The sequence below is a fragment of the Stylophora pistillata genome, chromosome 13, assembly GCF_964205215.1.
Source record: "Stylophora pistillata chromosome 13, jaStyPist1.2, whole genome shotgun sequence".
In the NCBI taxonomy this organism is placed as follows: domain Eukaryota; kingdom Metazoa; phylum Cnidaria; class Anthozoa; order Scleractinia; family Pocilloporidae; genus Stylophora; species Stylophora pistillata.
Window position 1 is genome coordinate 18,480,176 of NC_142531.1, and position 13,037 is coordinate 18,493,212.

Genomic DNA, 13,037 nt, shown 5'->3' on the forward strand with positions numbered 1-13,037 from the left:
GTACGCTGATGTAGTAGAGAATCTTTTTCAGCTTGTGTGCGCATCTGACATGAAATGACTATTATGCCATTAACTTTTGGGTGCCAGTTATAGTTAAGTGTCATTCGCCTTTTTTCGTTTGTCCCCAACTCTTTTTTAGTGAGTTGTGTAAGCGTCACCTTTATCAACACCTGCAAAAGGCCAATAAAGATCTGGAAAACAATGTCGCCGACAACATTCAAGGGCTTCATTATCTCAGGAAACATTTATCGAATGAAGACTATGGTGCTTGACCAACGGAAACCGGTTGTATTTCACGCAGAGGATCTGGGTTCTAACCACTCAAATCAACTTTTACTGGAAGGACAGGAGTCGCTTTCAATTCTGCCATTTGATTGCGACGACAAATTTGTTAATGTTACAGTTAGCTGTCGGCCTAGCTAAACAGAGTAGATTGATCACACCTATCATCTTAAGTTTCACCTTCATGTGGACGTCTCGGAAAGCATATGTCAGTTCGAGATACCATCTGTGAGGAACTTTGCCCTTCGACACCTGAGGGTGACTATCGCTAGCATCTAATTTCTCCTTACAATATCACCCCTGAATCACAGATTAAGGTTACGAGAATAAAGGAATTGATCACCAACTAAAAGAGCTCTTAATTATTAAACAAATTCTCGTTATCACCACCTTAGGAAATGTAGAGAGAACAGTATGGAGAATACGAATACTGATCTTAGGGCGTAAAAGGCTCACCTTAGTTTAGATATCTCAAGGCCTAGACCACGAAACTTCTTTTATGTCCCCTCGTCTTTTGCACTCGTCTTTTTCATAAAAAGGTCACAAACACAAGGGCGTAACTAGTGCCCAAGACTCCCCTTCCTTACCAACTTTACAATTCAGGGCCCAGTTGTTCAACCAACGCTAACGCTAACCGCCTAACGCTAACGCTAACGATAACGCTATCCACCGGATAAATCGCTATCCAGCGGATAAGTTTTGCCGGACAAAACGGGATGCGCTATCTACCGGATATAGATTTATCCAGTGGATAGCGTAGTCCACCCTTCCAACAACCGGAGCCGGCGAAAAATGCGAATCTGAAGAATTTCCTTGGCATACGTCTCTCAGTGTTAATCTTAAAAGAATGCCAATTTAAGAAACATGCACCGTGGATGTCGATATAACGGTCTAGCAGGTGTCCTGCGTGTTCCACGGTGTGACTCCTCTATTAGAATTAGAATTATATCCTAGCCTCTGAAACAAACCATGTAATGTCTACAATTTTCACTGCATCTCATGCTCTGAGGGTTCAGAATTATACTCCACTCTAGTTAAACCCACATGCCTCACTTGTCTCCATAGCAGTCTTTTATTCTGGCCCTGTTGTACTCAGTACTTTCGCATTAAAAACTTCAATCTCGTTCCCAGGGCCTTGTTCCTTACCAACTAAGGGAAAAGGCCCTGAGAACGAGGTTGTAAAAACTCAAGTTTCAGGCTTTTCTCTTTTTGAAGACCTTATACCTGTGAGGTTGCCTTTTGCTTGGAACCGAAATTTGCAGGTAAAAGCTTAATTTTCGTTATGCAAGTGTAACGCAGTTTCCCCAATAACATAGCCTTCAAAGCTAAGTTCAACGTGGCAGTAGGTGCTATAATGAAGCTTAAATCGTTGTAGTGGTCATTCTCTTTCTAATTAATAACTACATTGTGTTTCTTACCGTCACGTGTATATTACTGGTCCGTCACGGAACCATCACGGACTCCACAGTTTTACCAATTTTGACTGCCACGGATCCGTGAACCTCACGGGTTTTAGCGGGGCTCCCACGCGCGCTTCACGCGCATGGGGCAGAGTCCCATACCCATGGTCAACCTCTTTTCGTTTGGTTGTCGCGTGACTGACCGAGCGTACGTACGTACGTACGTGCCTTCAGATTGCACAGGTAGGGTAGGGGTATCAAAACGAAGGGAGGGGTGTCTCAGACGAGTCTTGGCAAATGCACATCTTTTATGTTATCGTTAATATTACGAACTTGGGAGCTCCGCTTTTAGGCTTGGCTAAATACTTAAATCTATCTTATCTGAGGTAAGTTAGGTCCAAAAAAATCATAAAAACTCTGGTTGCTAGGAACCCATCGAAGAAGAGTAGGCAGCCAAAAATTATGATGAAATACACGTATTGGGTCAAGTTCCAACTGAACAGCCCTGAGACCTGACCAAACATAATACGGCATAGATTGTTTGGCTGACTGTACGGCTGAGTGAGATACACAACCATGGGGGGCTGGGGGGGAGGGTCCTTTCAACGAATTATTTGATAGACTGTACAACGATGCTACCTCCCTTTCCCCCCCCCCCCCAAACAAAAGTGTATATCAAAGGGTCTCAGTGGGGTTAACCGTTAACCGTAAAATGGCTGACAAATTTAGCCATTAGGCGTAAAAATTGTCAGATTTCAACCGTCAAACAGTCGTAAAAGAGGTTTAAATTTACTTCTCAAGCGCCTCACTCATAGAGCTCCCGCGGTGCGCCAACATAATTTTTTTTTTTTTCATTTATTCTTTTTGACTCACGAGATGAAGTTAGCCAAAAAGGAGAGACCGTCTCTCCTTTTTGGCTAACTTCGTCGCGTGACTCCAAGCCTATCGACAAGATTCAAACCTGCATTTTTCGGATACTAGTTAAATGAAATATATTTCATTAAATAATTCTGATAAATCTCCTCCTCGGATTAATTTTTTAAAGTCCGTCATGACCAAAGGGTTTGAACATGATTTGTATTTCCATCAGTTTATGAATTGGATGAATTGAGACCTTCTGTGCTAACTGTCCGCTATGCATTTAAAATCATCTCCATGTTTTTAGTTATGTTCGGAAGGTGTATTTTTCTGGTTATTTTTTGTACTGGTACTAAAGAGCGTTAGAGGACCGGCTTTTATTAGGCGAAGCTCTCCACTCAAAAATATATTTTGCTTCACGCGACTCCTTCCCTACAAAGACTGCCAACTACAATTGATCTTCTTTTCTCCTTCATTTCCAAGTTATCACTCGGCGTAGAGTTATCAATAATCGTATTATCATTATTTCATTATAGTTATCATGATTTTCATTATTTTATGTTCGATATTTTCTGGCTCAATCGACAAACGCAGCCGAGAGAGATTTATGGCTTGTCAAAGACTAGGTGCCCCGGGTATGGGTGCCAGAGAGATTTTTTTTTTTTTTTTTTAATCAGCGAAGCTGCCAACCGGTGAGCGGTTGAGCGTTAATAATTTTTTCGAGTAAAATCCTTTCCTTTTTCAGCAAATGATTCTACAACCACAGATTTCCTTATTATTAGTTCAGTGAGCGATGTGTTATATAACTTCCTGTTTTTTCTTTAAAAAAATAAAGCTTAGTAGAAGCCGAACAAGTTTTGCTTTTACATGGCAATTTTATTACCTTGATTCGATGGACCGGAAACCGTTTGTATTTCCCGTGACCGGAAGCCGCTGAGTGAATAACGAAGTTTACAGACTACTTTGGAGTGTTCTATTTGAGAAACTCTTATGAAAGTTGTATAAATAAAGCATAAACATTTCTTTCGTACAACAGAGCAGAAGCAAGTTAACCAAGACGGTAATAGCACCTCTTCCAGAAACAATTTTTCAACCAATACACATTACGGTGGCCAATATACATTATCAACTCAGTTGATAAAACAAAATCACATTGTAGGTCTTTGAGTTATAAAGAAGTTGTGTAAAAGTTACTCATTCGTAATGGAGGTCCATAGTAAAGATACCGTTCTGAATGTAGCAGAAAAAGTCACCGAGACAGAGCAGTGGAAAGCAAAAATTAAAGAAGGAAGCAAGGTGGTAGTCAACGCGAAAGGAAGACATTGGAAAGCAAAGGAAGCAACAAAGAAATTGAAACCAAAGGTGAAAACGAAATGTATTTCCGTCTTACCCCACCAAAAACGAAGGCTGTTTCGATAAAATACTGTCGAATCCTTTCAATTTTTTCAGTAGATAGTTAAACTCTCCTCGCATATAAACAAATCAAATGCTACGGGCAAGTCAGACAGGCTCTGTACATGTTCGAAATTTGGTGAAATGTAGCGTTCGTTTGTGCCCTTTGATGACTGTGCACGGGTTTTTTTGAGTCAAACTTAATTGATAAATGAGGGAACGCAGTCAATGATATTTGTTACCTTTGCGATTGATCAAAGCCTCTTTCATTTTTAATTGCTAAGCTCGACACATGTTTTCACTTTGTCATATTTTTACCTTGAGAAAATGTTTCCCCACGAGAGATTCAGAGATGATCGATGATGTAAATGAAGCCGGATTATAAATTTCAATTAAGCCTGATGATTTTCAAGTCCGAAAGATGATGTTATTCGGTCTGTGTCCGCACACAGGCAAATGTACTCGGAGAAAAGGTCTCCGAGTGCTGTCAATGGCAGTCAAACCTACAACCTCCTTGTTAGCACTTCGGGTGCTCCGACCTCTGAGCGAAGTGAGACTCTTAGCGTGTTAGGCCGTTTAGCTAGGTTCATAATGACAAACTTTCTGTATACTGTTAGGATAAGAGTTTCGACATAAAAAGCCTTCTTCGCAATTAGGATGCAAATGGATATTGCGCTTGTGACTTAAAGATAGTTCAGCAACAGAACACATTTTTTCTAGGCTCTATAACCTGATAAAGCCGCACGGAGCGGTTGGGGGAGGGATGGGGGCACGGATGTCGTAAGTTAGGACAATCTGGGTGAGGATGTCGCCCCGACACGCAACGGCCAATATGTTGCTGCAAATATTCGCCTCATATGAAATGACAAAATTTTTGAAAAAAACCTTTGTCGTTGCGCCGTATGTCGCTTAAATTCAAACAGAGTTGGACTTAAAATTTTGTTACCTCAACGAGGATTTTTTCCCCTTATCACACGGGGCGTACTGCTCAGTGAGCTTATTCTGGAGTCGGTACACGCGGAGTCGGTACACGCTACCCTTATCGAAACGGGCAGAAAAATAAATTTTTATGCTTTGCCTCGTACTGACTGCATGGAGCCGCTCAGCCTAAGTAAGACAAAGATTTAACGTATTATTTTGAAAAATTCTTGATACCAGAAATATTGACCGTGTAGGCGCACGCTGACAATATTTACACTAGTGTTCAAGAATTTGCTTCCGGAAAGATGCCCTGTTAGATAAGAAAAATAGTAAAAACTGTTTACCCTGTCTAGGATTCAAATTTGCGAAAACCATGCCCGCTTCGAATGTACTTCCTTTTTTATTCTGAGGGAGGGGTATGACACTGCGTTCATCCTCAGGGCCACGTGTGTTCGCCCGATTCTAAGAATCAAAGTTCGGGGGTGGAAGCGGAATAATTGGATCTCACTTATTCATTATTCCTTTCATTTTTTTCGAGGTTATTCATTATTCATTTTTACATTTTTCTCGTTATTCATTATTCCGTATTCGAGTGTTTTAGGCAGTTTCTAATTCGCCTTATTGTGAAATAGATGATTTCACTTAATTAAAATGTGATTTCAAACCGTCATCGTCATGTTCAATCTAATTACCGTATTTATTTACTTAACTCCAGCCTGAGGTTTATTTAGATATCAGCCTTATAGGCGTGGCATTTATTTTTACATACTGTACACTGAACAAAAATGTACACTAAACATCTACACTATAGGGACTTTAGGCAGTGACGACGGAAAGCTCTTGCGATGGCGTTCGACACATACCTTTTCCATAGTCCTATTTACTTTGCGCAAATTATTGGTAGATATCTAAGCATCATAATGTTTGATATTCTTTTTTTCGATAATCGGATTGAGTCTTTCGTCTCTATAACGTAACCTAAAAAACACTGGAATTTTAATTGATAACGTATTTAAGATCAAAACAACATAGTTATTCAACAATATAATAGCGTGAATTCTTGGTAGATTTGGTGGTAAATACCCGAGAACCACATTTTACTGATTCTTTCCGATGTGGAAATATTGTCACTCGACTTTCTCAAAATTACATTAAGCTTTTAAAAATAACACAACGAAAGAAATAACTTTGAGATCCTAGAATACTTATACCAATGAATACGTGTGTTGCGTTAAGCAAATTATTAACTTAATTTAGGCTCAAACGTGTTGCAGTGCGTCCAGATCTCCTATTACAAGCTACACGTCTGGGATGGTCATCCCTGGATGCGAAGCATCTCCGCTTTCTCTAGTTTCCTCGTCGGACTCCATGTCACTGTTGTTTCCACCTTTAAGAATCCTTTCAATTCTATCAACTTCTTCTTGCGAAAGTTGATAGCATTTTGAATCATTTTCGTTAGAGGTGATAGCGACACAAACATGGTCCACAATGGAATAGGGCGAATTTTTGTGGTCTTCGTACGCTTCTTTAAACAGGAACATGTCCTCAGTTTCGCTATTGTCCAGCCACATAATATCCATTACATTTTCTGTAAACTGCAGTTCATTTGCAGTTCTGTCCTCGACTAAGAGATCCTTTAGAAGGAGAACCAAGAAAAAAACCCCATTTCTCCCTTCGTCGACCGTGTTTCACAGCGACTTCTCCTGCTTTGAACAAAATTTCACAATGAAGGACGGACTGCTGACAAAGTACTTGTTGAGTGGCACCCTGTAGCAGAGTACTTGTTGTAACATTTGAACCTGGCTCACGCTGTTGCAACGAGAACGGTATTGCATACGGCAATTGACCAGTATCTTCTTTGCTTTTGTCTCTGACAATATGTTGTCGAACACTCTTCCCGAAAGATGAAGCGAATTCCCTTAACTCGTTTGTGTCGCTAAGGGATAGTTTCTCCATTTGATCTTCGATTAGGGATATGGATGGCTTGGGAGGAGGAGGAGAATCCAATACTTTGTCCGGATAATAGCTTTTGGGCCCGGTGAAGTAGTGGAAATGCCCACGATACATTCTCTTCTCCAGTTCCCTTACACAGGCTGTGCGTCTAATTCCGTACTCGAGTTGAGTAGACATGGGATCCTCTTGTCTCATGAGCGAAAAAAAATTTTCAACTATAAGGGTGACCAGCGCAGACAATCGAATTTGTGCTAGAAGGCCTTCAGCACCTAACTCGGAGAGAAAATTTTGCAGTCGCGTTAGGCAGCCACGCATCATCTCCATTAATCTCCTTGTTGTGTATGACGACACTTGGTCGGAACCTTGAGTTGCTGTTTGACTGGTCCTCTGTTTGTTCGTCCCACATCATTAATAATTCCACTAGTTTGTCCAATAAAGACATTGCCTCATGAAATGAAAATCTCGCGTCTCCCCTATAGTGGTCAATGTCAAACACCTGAGCGTATGGATAGACAAAAGATGACAGTTTTATCAAGGGCTCAGCGGTTGTTAGTCTCCCTCACAGCCGTTTTTTTTGGATGTCACGCTACGCTCCCCCAAAAGAACGGCTGCTGACAACCGAACTACATTCCTTTCTCCGAATTGGCCAATCACAGCTCGGGTTCCATTTTCTGGAACCTTTTCGCGCCAGACTCACCTTTTGAGACTCGTCCAATCAGATATCGTTTTCTATCGCGATCCTCGTGTGGAAAACACAAGACAAATGGCGGTGCTTGAAGGAGCTTTTCGCAAAGCGTCGTCAAAGATCAAAATTCTCGAGCTTAATGCTCACCAGAAGCTTGCAATTAAAAAAGTTTTAGTCGAGAAAGAAGATGTTTTTGTTAAGTCGCCTACAGGATCCGGGAAATCGTTAATATATCAAGCAGTCCCGCTCGTGTTTGACCATGTTACCGATGAAAATGGTCATATTATTGTTATTGTTGTCGCGTTGTACCACGGTGCGGAAACACTCGATAATTCGGGCCGATTTCCTGTACCGGTGATAAGAAGCCACGAACATAACTAATCGGGTTCGCTCCAGCTAGCAGCGGACTAGCAAATGAAGAAGTACAAGTAGTGTAGGAGACGTTAGCCGACCTAAAATGCAGTGTTCTCGAAGCTTCGCCCGGTTTGTTGACGGCAAGCACGCGCTTTTTTCCTTCTCATCTCCATCTGTAGGTCGAAGCAAGCGTTTAGCCCTTGGCCTAGATTGAAAGGCGTCTTGTATTTCCTTTTGACTATTGATGTAATTTACTGTTTCTTATATATTCGACTTTTATAATCTGTAATAACCTCTTGAAATAGTGCGAATAAAGAGTTTCAGTTCAGTTTTTAGCTTCTTCTACTGAAACTTTAACAACCGCTCAAACAATCTAGCGTTCGTGTCGTTGGCGTAGCAGTTTTGATTTACTCACTTTCACCAGAGTGTGGTGAGGGTCGCACAACAGAGCGAAGCTCCTTATTAAGTGCGCCCTATATCCCACCCATCCCACCCCAGGGGAGGACATCCATCACACAGTAATCTCGTGTGTGGGAAATTAACGTCTCCTACCCCAACCCTGCAGGAGACGGGACCTCCATTTATTCGTCCCTATCCGAGAAGACTAGAATATCTAACCATTTCTTGATGTTATAGAAAGGTAGCAAATTCTTCTCAATTATTTTTAAGACCCTGAGTGTTGGTCCGGCCGGGGCTCGAACCCTCGACCTCCCGCACAGCAGTCCAGCGCTCTATCCATTTGAGCTAACCGGGAGGCGTCTATGATAAGCGTAGATTCTATATTTTTAACCAAATTGTGAGAAGTTTTCCCAAAAATATATACTCTATCTTTACCAGGGCACAACGATGAACATGTGAAACATTTCGAGCTCTCATCGACAAATTTCTTCAGTGTTTCTCCCGACATTATAGCTAGATCGTCTGCCACAACCACATTTTCGCGTGAAACCTTACGTCATTCAGATTTTCTGGTATGTGATTGGTCTGTTCAATAGACCGCGACCAAACCGCAAGGACAATGAGAAAGGAATGCAGTTCGGTTGTCAGCAGCCGTTCTTTTGGGGGAGCGTTGCGTGACATCCAAAAAAAACGGCTGCGAGGGAGACTAAGCGGTTGTATACTCTCGTTCAATTTTTTTATTTCTTTTTTTCTTTTTGTACAAATGCTCTGAATATCTCAACAAAACGTGCCTTAAATTGGATTTAATATTTTTTTTCAGTGCAACAAGCACTTGAAAACATTTTTGAAACAATTTTTCACGAACTGGTTTGTAGTATTCAGTTAGCTTGAACCTAAGAGAATATATATAGAGATAAATTAAATAAATATTACTTCAATGAAAAACTCGATCATAACAGGTAGCAGGGGGTGGTGTAGTGGCGAGAGCACTCATGTTCCCCCGATGTGTCCTGGGTTCGACTCCCGAACCCGGCGTCAACGTGGGTTGAGTTTGTCGTTAGTTCTCCCCTTGCTCCAACAGGTGTTTCTGCGGGTTATGCGGTTTTCCCTCGTCATAAAATCAGCACTTAAAAAAACCCTTCCAAAACGAAATCAATACAAATGTAGTTCCTTTTACAGCACAACCATAAAACTCAACTGTAAAGCCTAAATCATAAAGCCATACGCAATAATACCGTCACTGGACAAGACAATTTAGGATCGGGTCATGTATGATAGTAACTTTTAAATACTTTACCCTTTTTCCATTAAAAATGGCAACATCAATGACAAGAAAATTTACAAATGGGAATTTATAGTGTTCACATTAAGACCATAAACTAAAGGCGGAAAAGTACGCGCGACCAACAGGTTTTCGCGCCAAATATTCGCCACGCTTGTGCAATGTTTTACATTTTTCATTCATTAGTAAATCAATTAATCCCCTTAGCTTTGAAATGGGAGATTTAAAACAATCCTTTCTACAAACAGAAGCGCAGTTCTAACGGATTTGTCCCATACACAGAGGAAAAAGCATATAGAAAACATTATCCGCGACAAGAAAAAAAGTTTCTTTAACACGTTAAAGCTAGTTGAGCGGTAAGCGGTGCATTTGCTAGAAACAGTCAAAGTACCACCAAAGGATCGAAAAGGCTCATTTTTTTTACGACATGTACAGTTAAGGGATGAACCTTTGAAAAGCGTATTTCCCGATGAATTTGCCTATGCCAGGGCCGAATTCTTCGCTTGCCGATCGATTGCCGATTACTTCACAGAATATATGTCAATGTAGAAAATAGTTCAAGGACTGTTAATGTTCGACAATATTCATATTCATGGTATTGAACTGGAACTAGCCTGCAGTCGAGGCTCATGCGGGAAAATCTTTTCACATGCAAACATTTTTAACGAGACTCCCCCGCATGAGCCTCGACTGTAAGCTAGTTCCACGCATAATCGGTGCTTATTTTCAAAAGTTATTATATGAATCGATCCAGAATTGTTTTGTCCAGTTCGAGTCCAGTGTATTGCGCAAAGTTGAAAGGGAAAGGCGTTAAAGGGGCGGACGGATGATATTTTCTTACAAAAATATTTAACCACTGTTTTCTTGAAAATGTACTTTTCGCTAGATTCTCCTTTAAAAGACCCATTTCCATCCGAGATCCTTTGCAGTCATTTGTTTTTGTTTTGGAATCGCGCTATTGTTAAATGGCGAACTCTGGTAGTCATTCACAAACACTATTAAAAAGAAAAACAAAGATTTGGTGAGGAACACAGTAAACAAATTTGCAGCTAAATATTTGAGACTGAAAAATCATAAATCGAGTCTGTGTATAAAACTTGTACAAACCTTACCTGATGTTGAAGGAAATTGTTCGGCTTCAACACTAAATAAAATATAAACAAATAACCAATATTGGCCAAAACTGATTACTTTACGCATTTTAATTATAGAATAATGACTTGTACAAATGAGATCGCTTACATACATATCTCAGGATCTCAAGTAAAAGTCAGTCAAACAATTATTCTCACCTGGAAAAAATCTCCCCGGAGTCTCTAGTTCCATCGTAGGAACAATGCAATAACATTTCTGCAGAAGCACTGTCTGTAGTGTTACCGGAACCCATGGTTGTTTTCCTTGCCCTCCATAAATCATACACAGACTCTCGAAGTCGAATAACCAGTGCCCAGCCGGGCAGACTCGGCCTTCCTCTAGACCGCTTCTTCGGCTGCATCAACTTCTCAAATGACGTTTTTCACCGTCATACATGTAAGAATTAAAAACTATTTACTGCTATGGATACTACGATAGTTTGTTGTTCGCACATGATTCAAGATGGAACTTTGAAAGCCCTAATTAGTAAGATGGAAGAAGATATCAAGGCGATTCCGCAACTACGAGGAAAATAGCGTATTTTTCATATATGAAAAATGATCCGGGCGCGCAAGGCATCTCGGTTGGAAATGGGCCTTTAAAATACTGGAGAAGGTATCGAGAGCTTGGTGAACACAAATTAATCGAAATTAAACAGACCACAACATTTATACTGACCTTGGTTTATTATAGGATTCTCGGCGCGATTTGGTAATCTCAAAATGATGCCTTTCCGATGAACGTGATCTGGACTTTGACTGAAACCTAGAGCGCTTAAATCTAGGAATAAAACACCAATTTTCAGTTTAGACACTGATTTACATACGCACAGGGTTCAAAAAAGCCAAATTATATCGATAGACAAGTACAAATCCTTCGAAGTTGATTCAAAGTGTACAAGGATTTTGGAATTGCTGCGAACAAATCGATAACACAAGACATCAAAATGGTTTTTTTTTTCACATGAGTCCATCGCTATGATGGATAAGAAAAAATGGCCAGTTCCGAAAAAGATAATAACAATAACAACAAAAATGATTTATCGACCTCAAAATCAACCAAGACAATCACAAGAAATTAATGAAAGAAATAAGTGTGGTACCCATATTAAGTAATGTTCCACATAAGAACGATAGCAAACTTCATTATTCCGTGGCATTGGGTCTTTCCCACATAGAATATCTTTGATTTCAAGAATAGGGAAGGAGCTCGTTACAAAAATAAAATCCATTTGCATCAAATAGATTTTAGGTAATGTTCCTGCTTAACCAATCAGAATAGCAGAAGACAATAGATATTAATTTTGCTTCTTTGATGAAGTTCCCCTAATACAATATCTTTTAAAAATTGTATGTTGTGCGATTGGGTCTCAAATATACTTGAAACCTTAAAAAAAATTAGACAAAATGCAACTTGAACCTTAACTTTTTAGCGGGTTTTGAGTCTAGGCCAATGAGATCACTAGTTGTTAAAATGAAAAAAGTTGACATTCCATCGTGCATTGCCTTTCAGCGCTATCCTTGTTATGCGGATCATTACTTAAACCCAAAGTTCTGGTTAACATATTTTTAAATAAAGGATTCTAATCCTTTACTAATCACTGAGAGTAAAGGGTCTATTTTTATAGCTGCTATACTGATACTAGTAGTGTGGCAGGCGTAAACCAGCACCGATTTGCTCTTTCATGATCCATTTAGCTGTGATCGTCTGTTTTTTATTTCAATATTTCATTAAATCGGCCTGGACGTAAGTTTAAAGCTTTGATTAGGTGCCATAAAATACGTGCAAATCGTCACCTTGTTCTTTCTTGCGATCTGCCACGCCTCCTTGGTGATCGTGACAGGTGTTGAGAACTGAAAGAGATGTGCCAACAAAAATGTAGAAGAGAAATCAATTGTTCAATATTGCTTTGAGGAACTTCATATGTTTAAATCAAACTAGTAAACCGATCGGTGTATCAAGTTAAAATCATATATAGAAGCAAAGATAGATACAACATAGGAAGAAATGTAAAGTTATACTATATTTCGGCTTGCCAAACCAGCCTTCTTCAGGTGCGATGTTTTTTTTTTTTTTTTTTTTTTAATAAAGGTGACATTTTTACGTAACAACGGAAATACGTGGGGCTCCACTTAGAAAAATAGCAATGATAGACAAATAAAACTAACTGGTAACAAAAAATATAAAAAAAACATTGAAAGAAAACTAATACGAAAATGAATAATTAGTATGTTTCTTCTCGAATGTTCAGACCATGAGTTACAAGTGTTCTGCCTTTTGAAATTAAGAAAGCGTCTTTAGCTTTATGTATTGAGTCTCACTTAGGGAAAATTTTTTCAATGGAGAATAGTTGCTTATTATTAGCAGTGAAATATTC

The 13,037-nt window shown here is 39.8% G+C and overlaps 1 protein-coding gene across 2 annotated transcripts; it reads right to left on the minus strand.

The window, feature by feature from the left end:
• Window positions 1-8,952: 8,952 nt before the first annotated feature.
• LOC148717966 (uncharacterized) lies at window positions 8,953-13,037 on the minus strand. 2 transcript variants are annotated; one of them, XM_088743907.1, is made up of 4 exons: window positions 12,457-13,037; window positions 10,819-11,440; window positions 10,639-10,670; window positions 8,953-9,137 (listed from the first exon to the last, which is right to left on the minus strand). In XM_088743907.1, exons 2-4 carry the CDS (start codon window positions 11,019-11,021, stop codon window positions 9,127-9,129), a joined length of 246 nt encoding a protein of 81 aa, XP_088600033.1. In that variant the 5' UTR covers window positions 11,022-11,440; window positions 12,457-13,037; the 3' UTR covers window positions 8,953-9,126. The 2 variants fall into 2 exon arrangements, with proteins under 2 accessions (XP_088600033.1, XP_088600032.1); XM_088743906.1 differs by having other exon boundaries at window positions 8,953-10,521.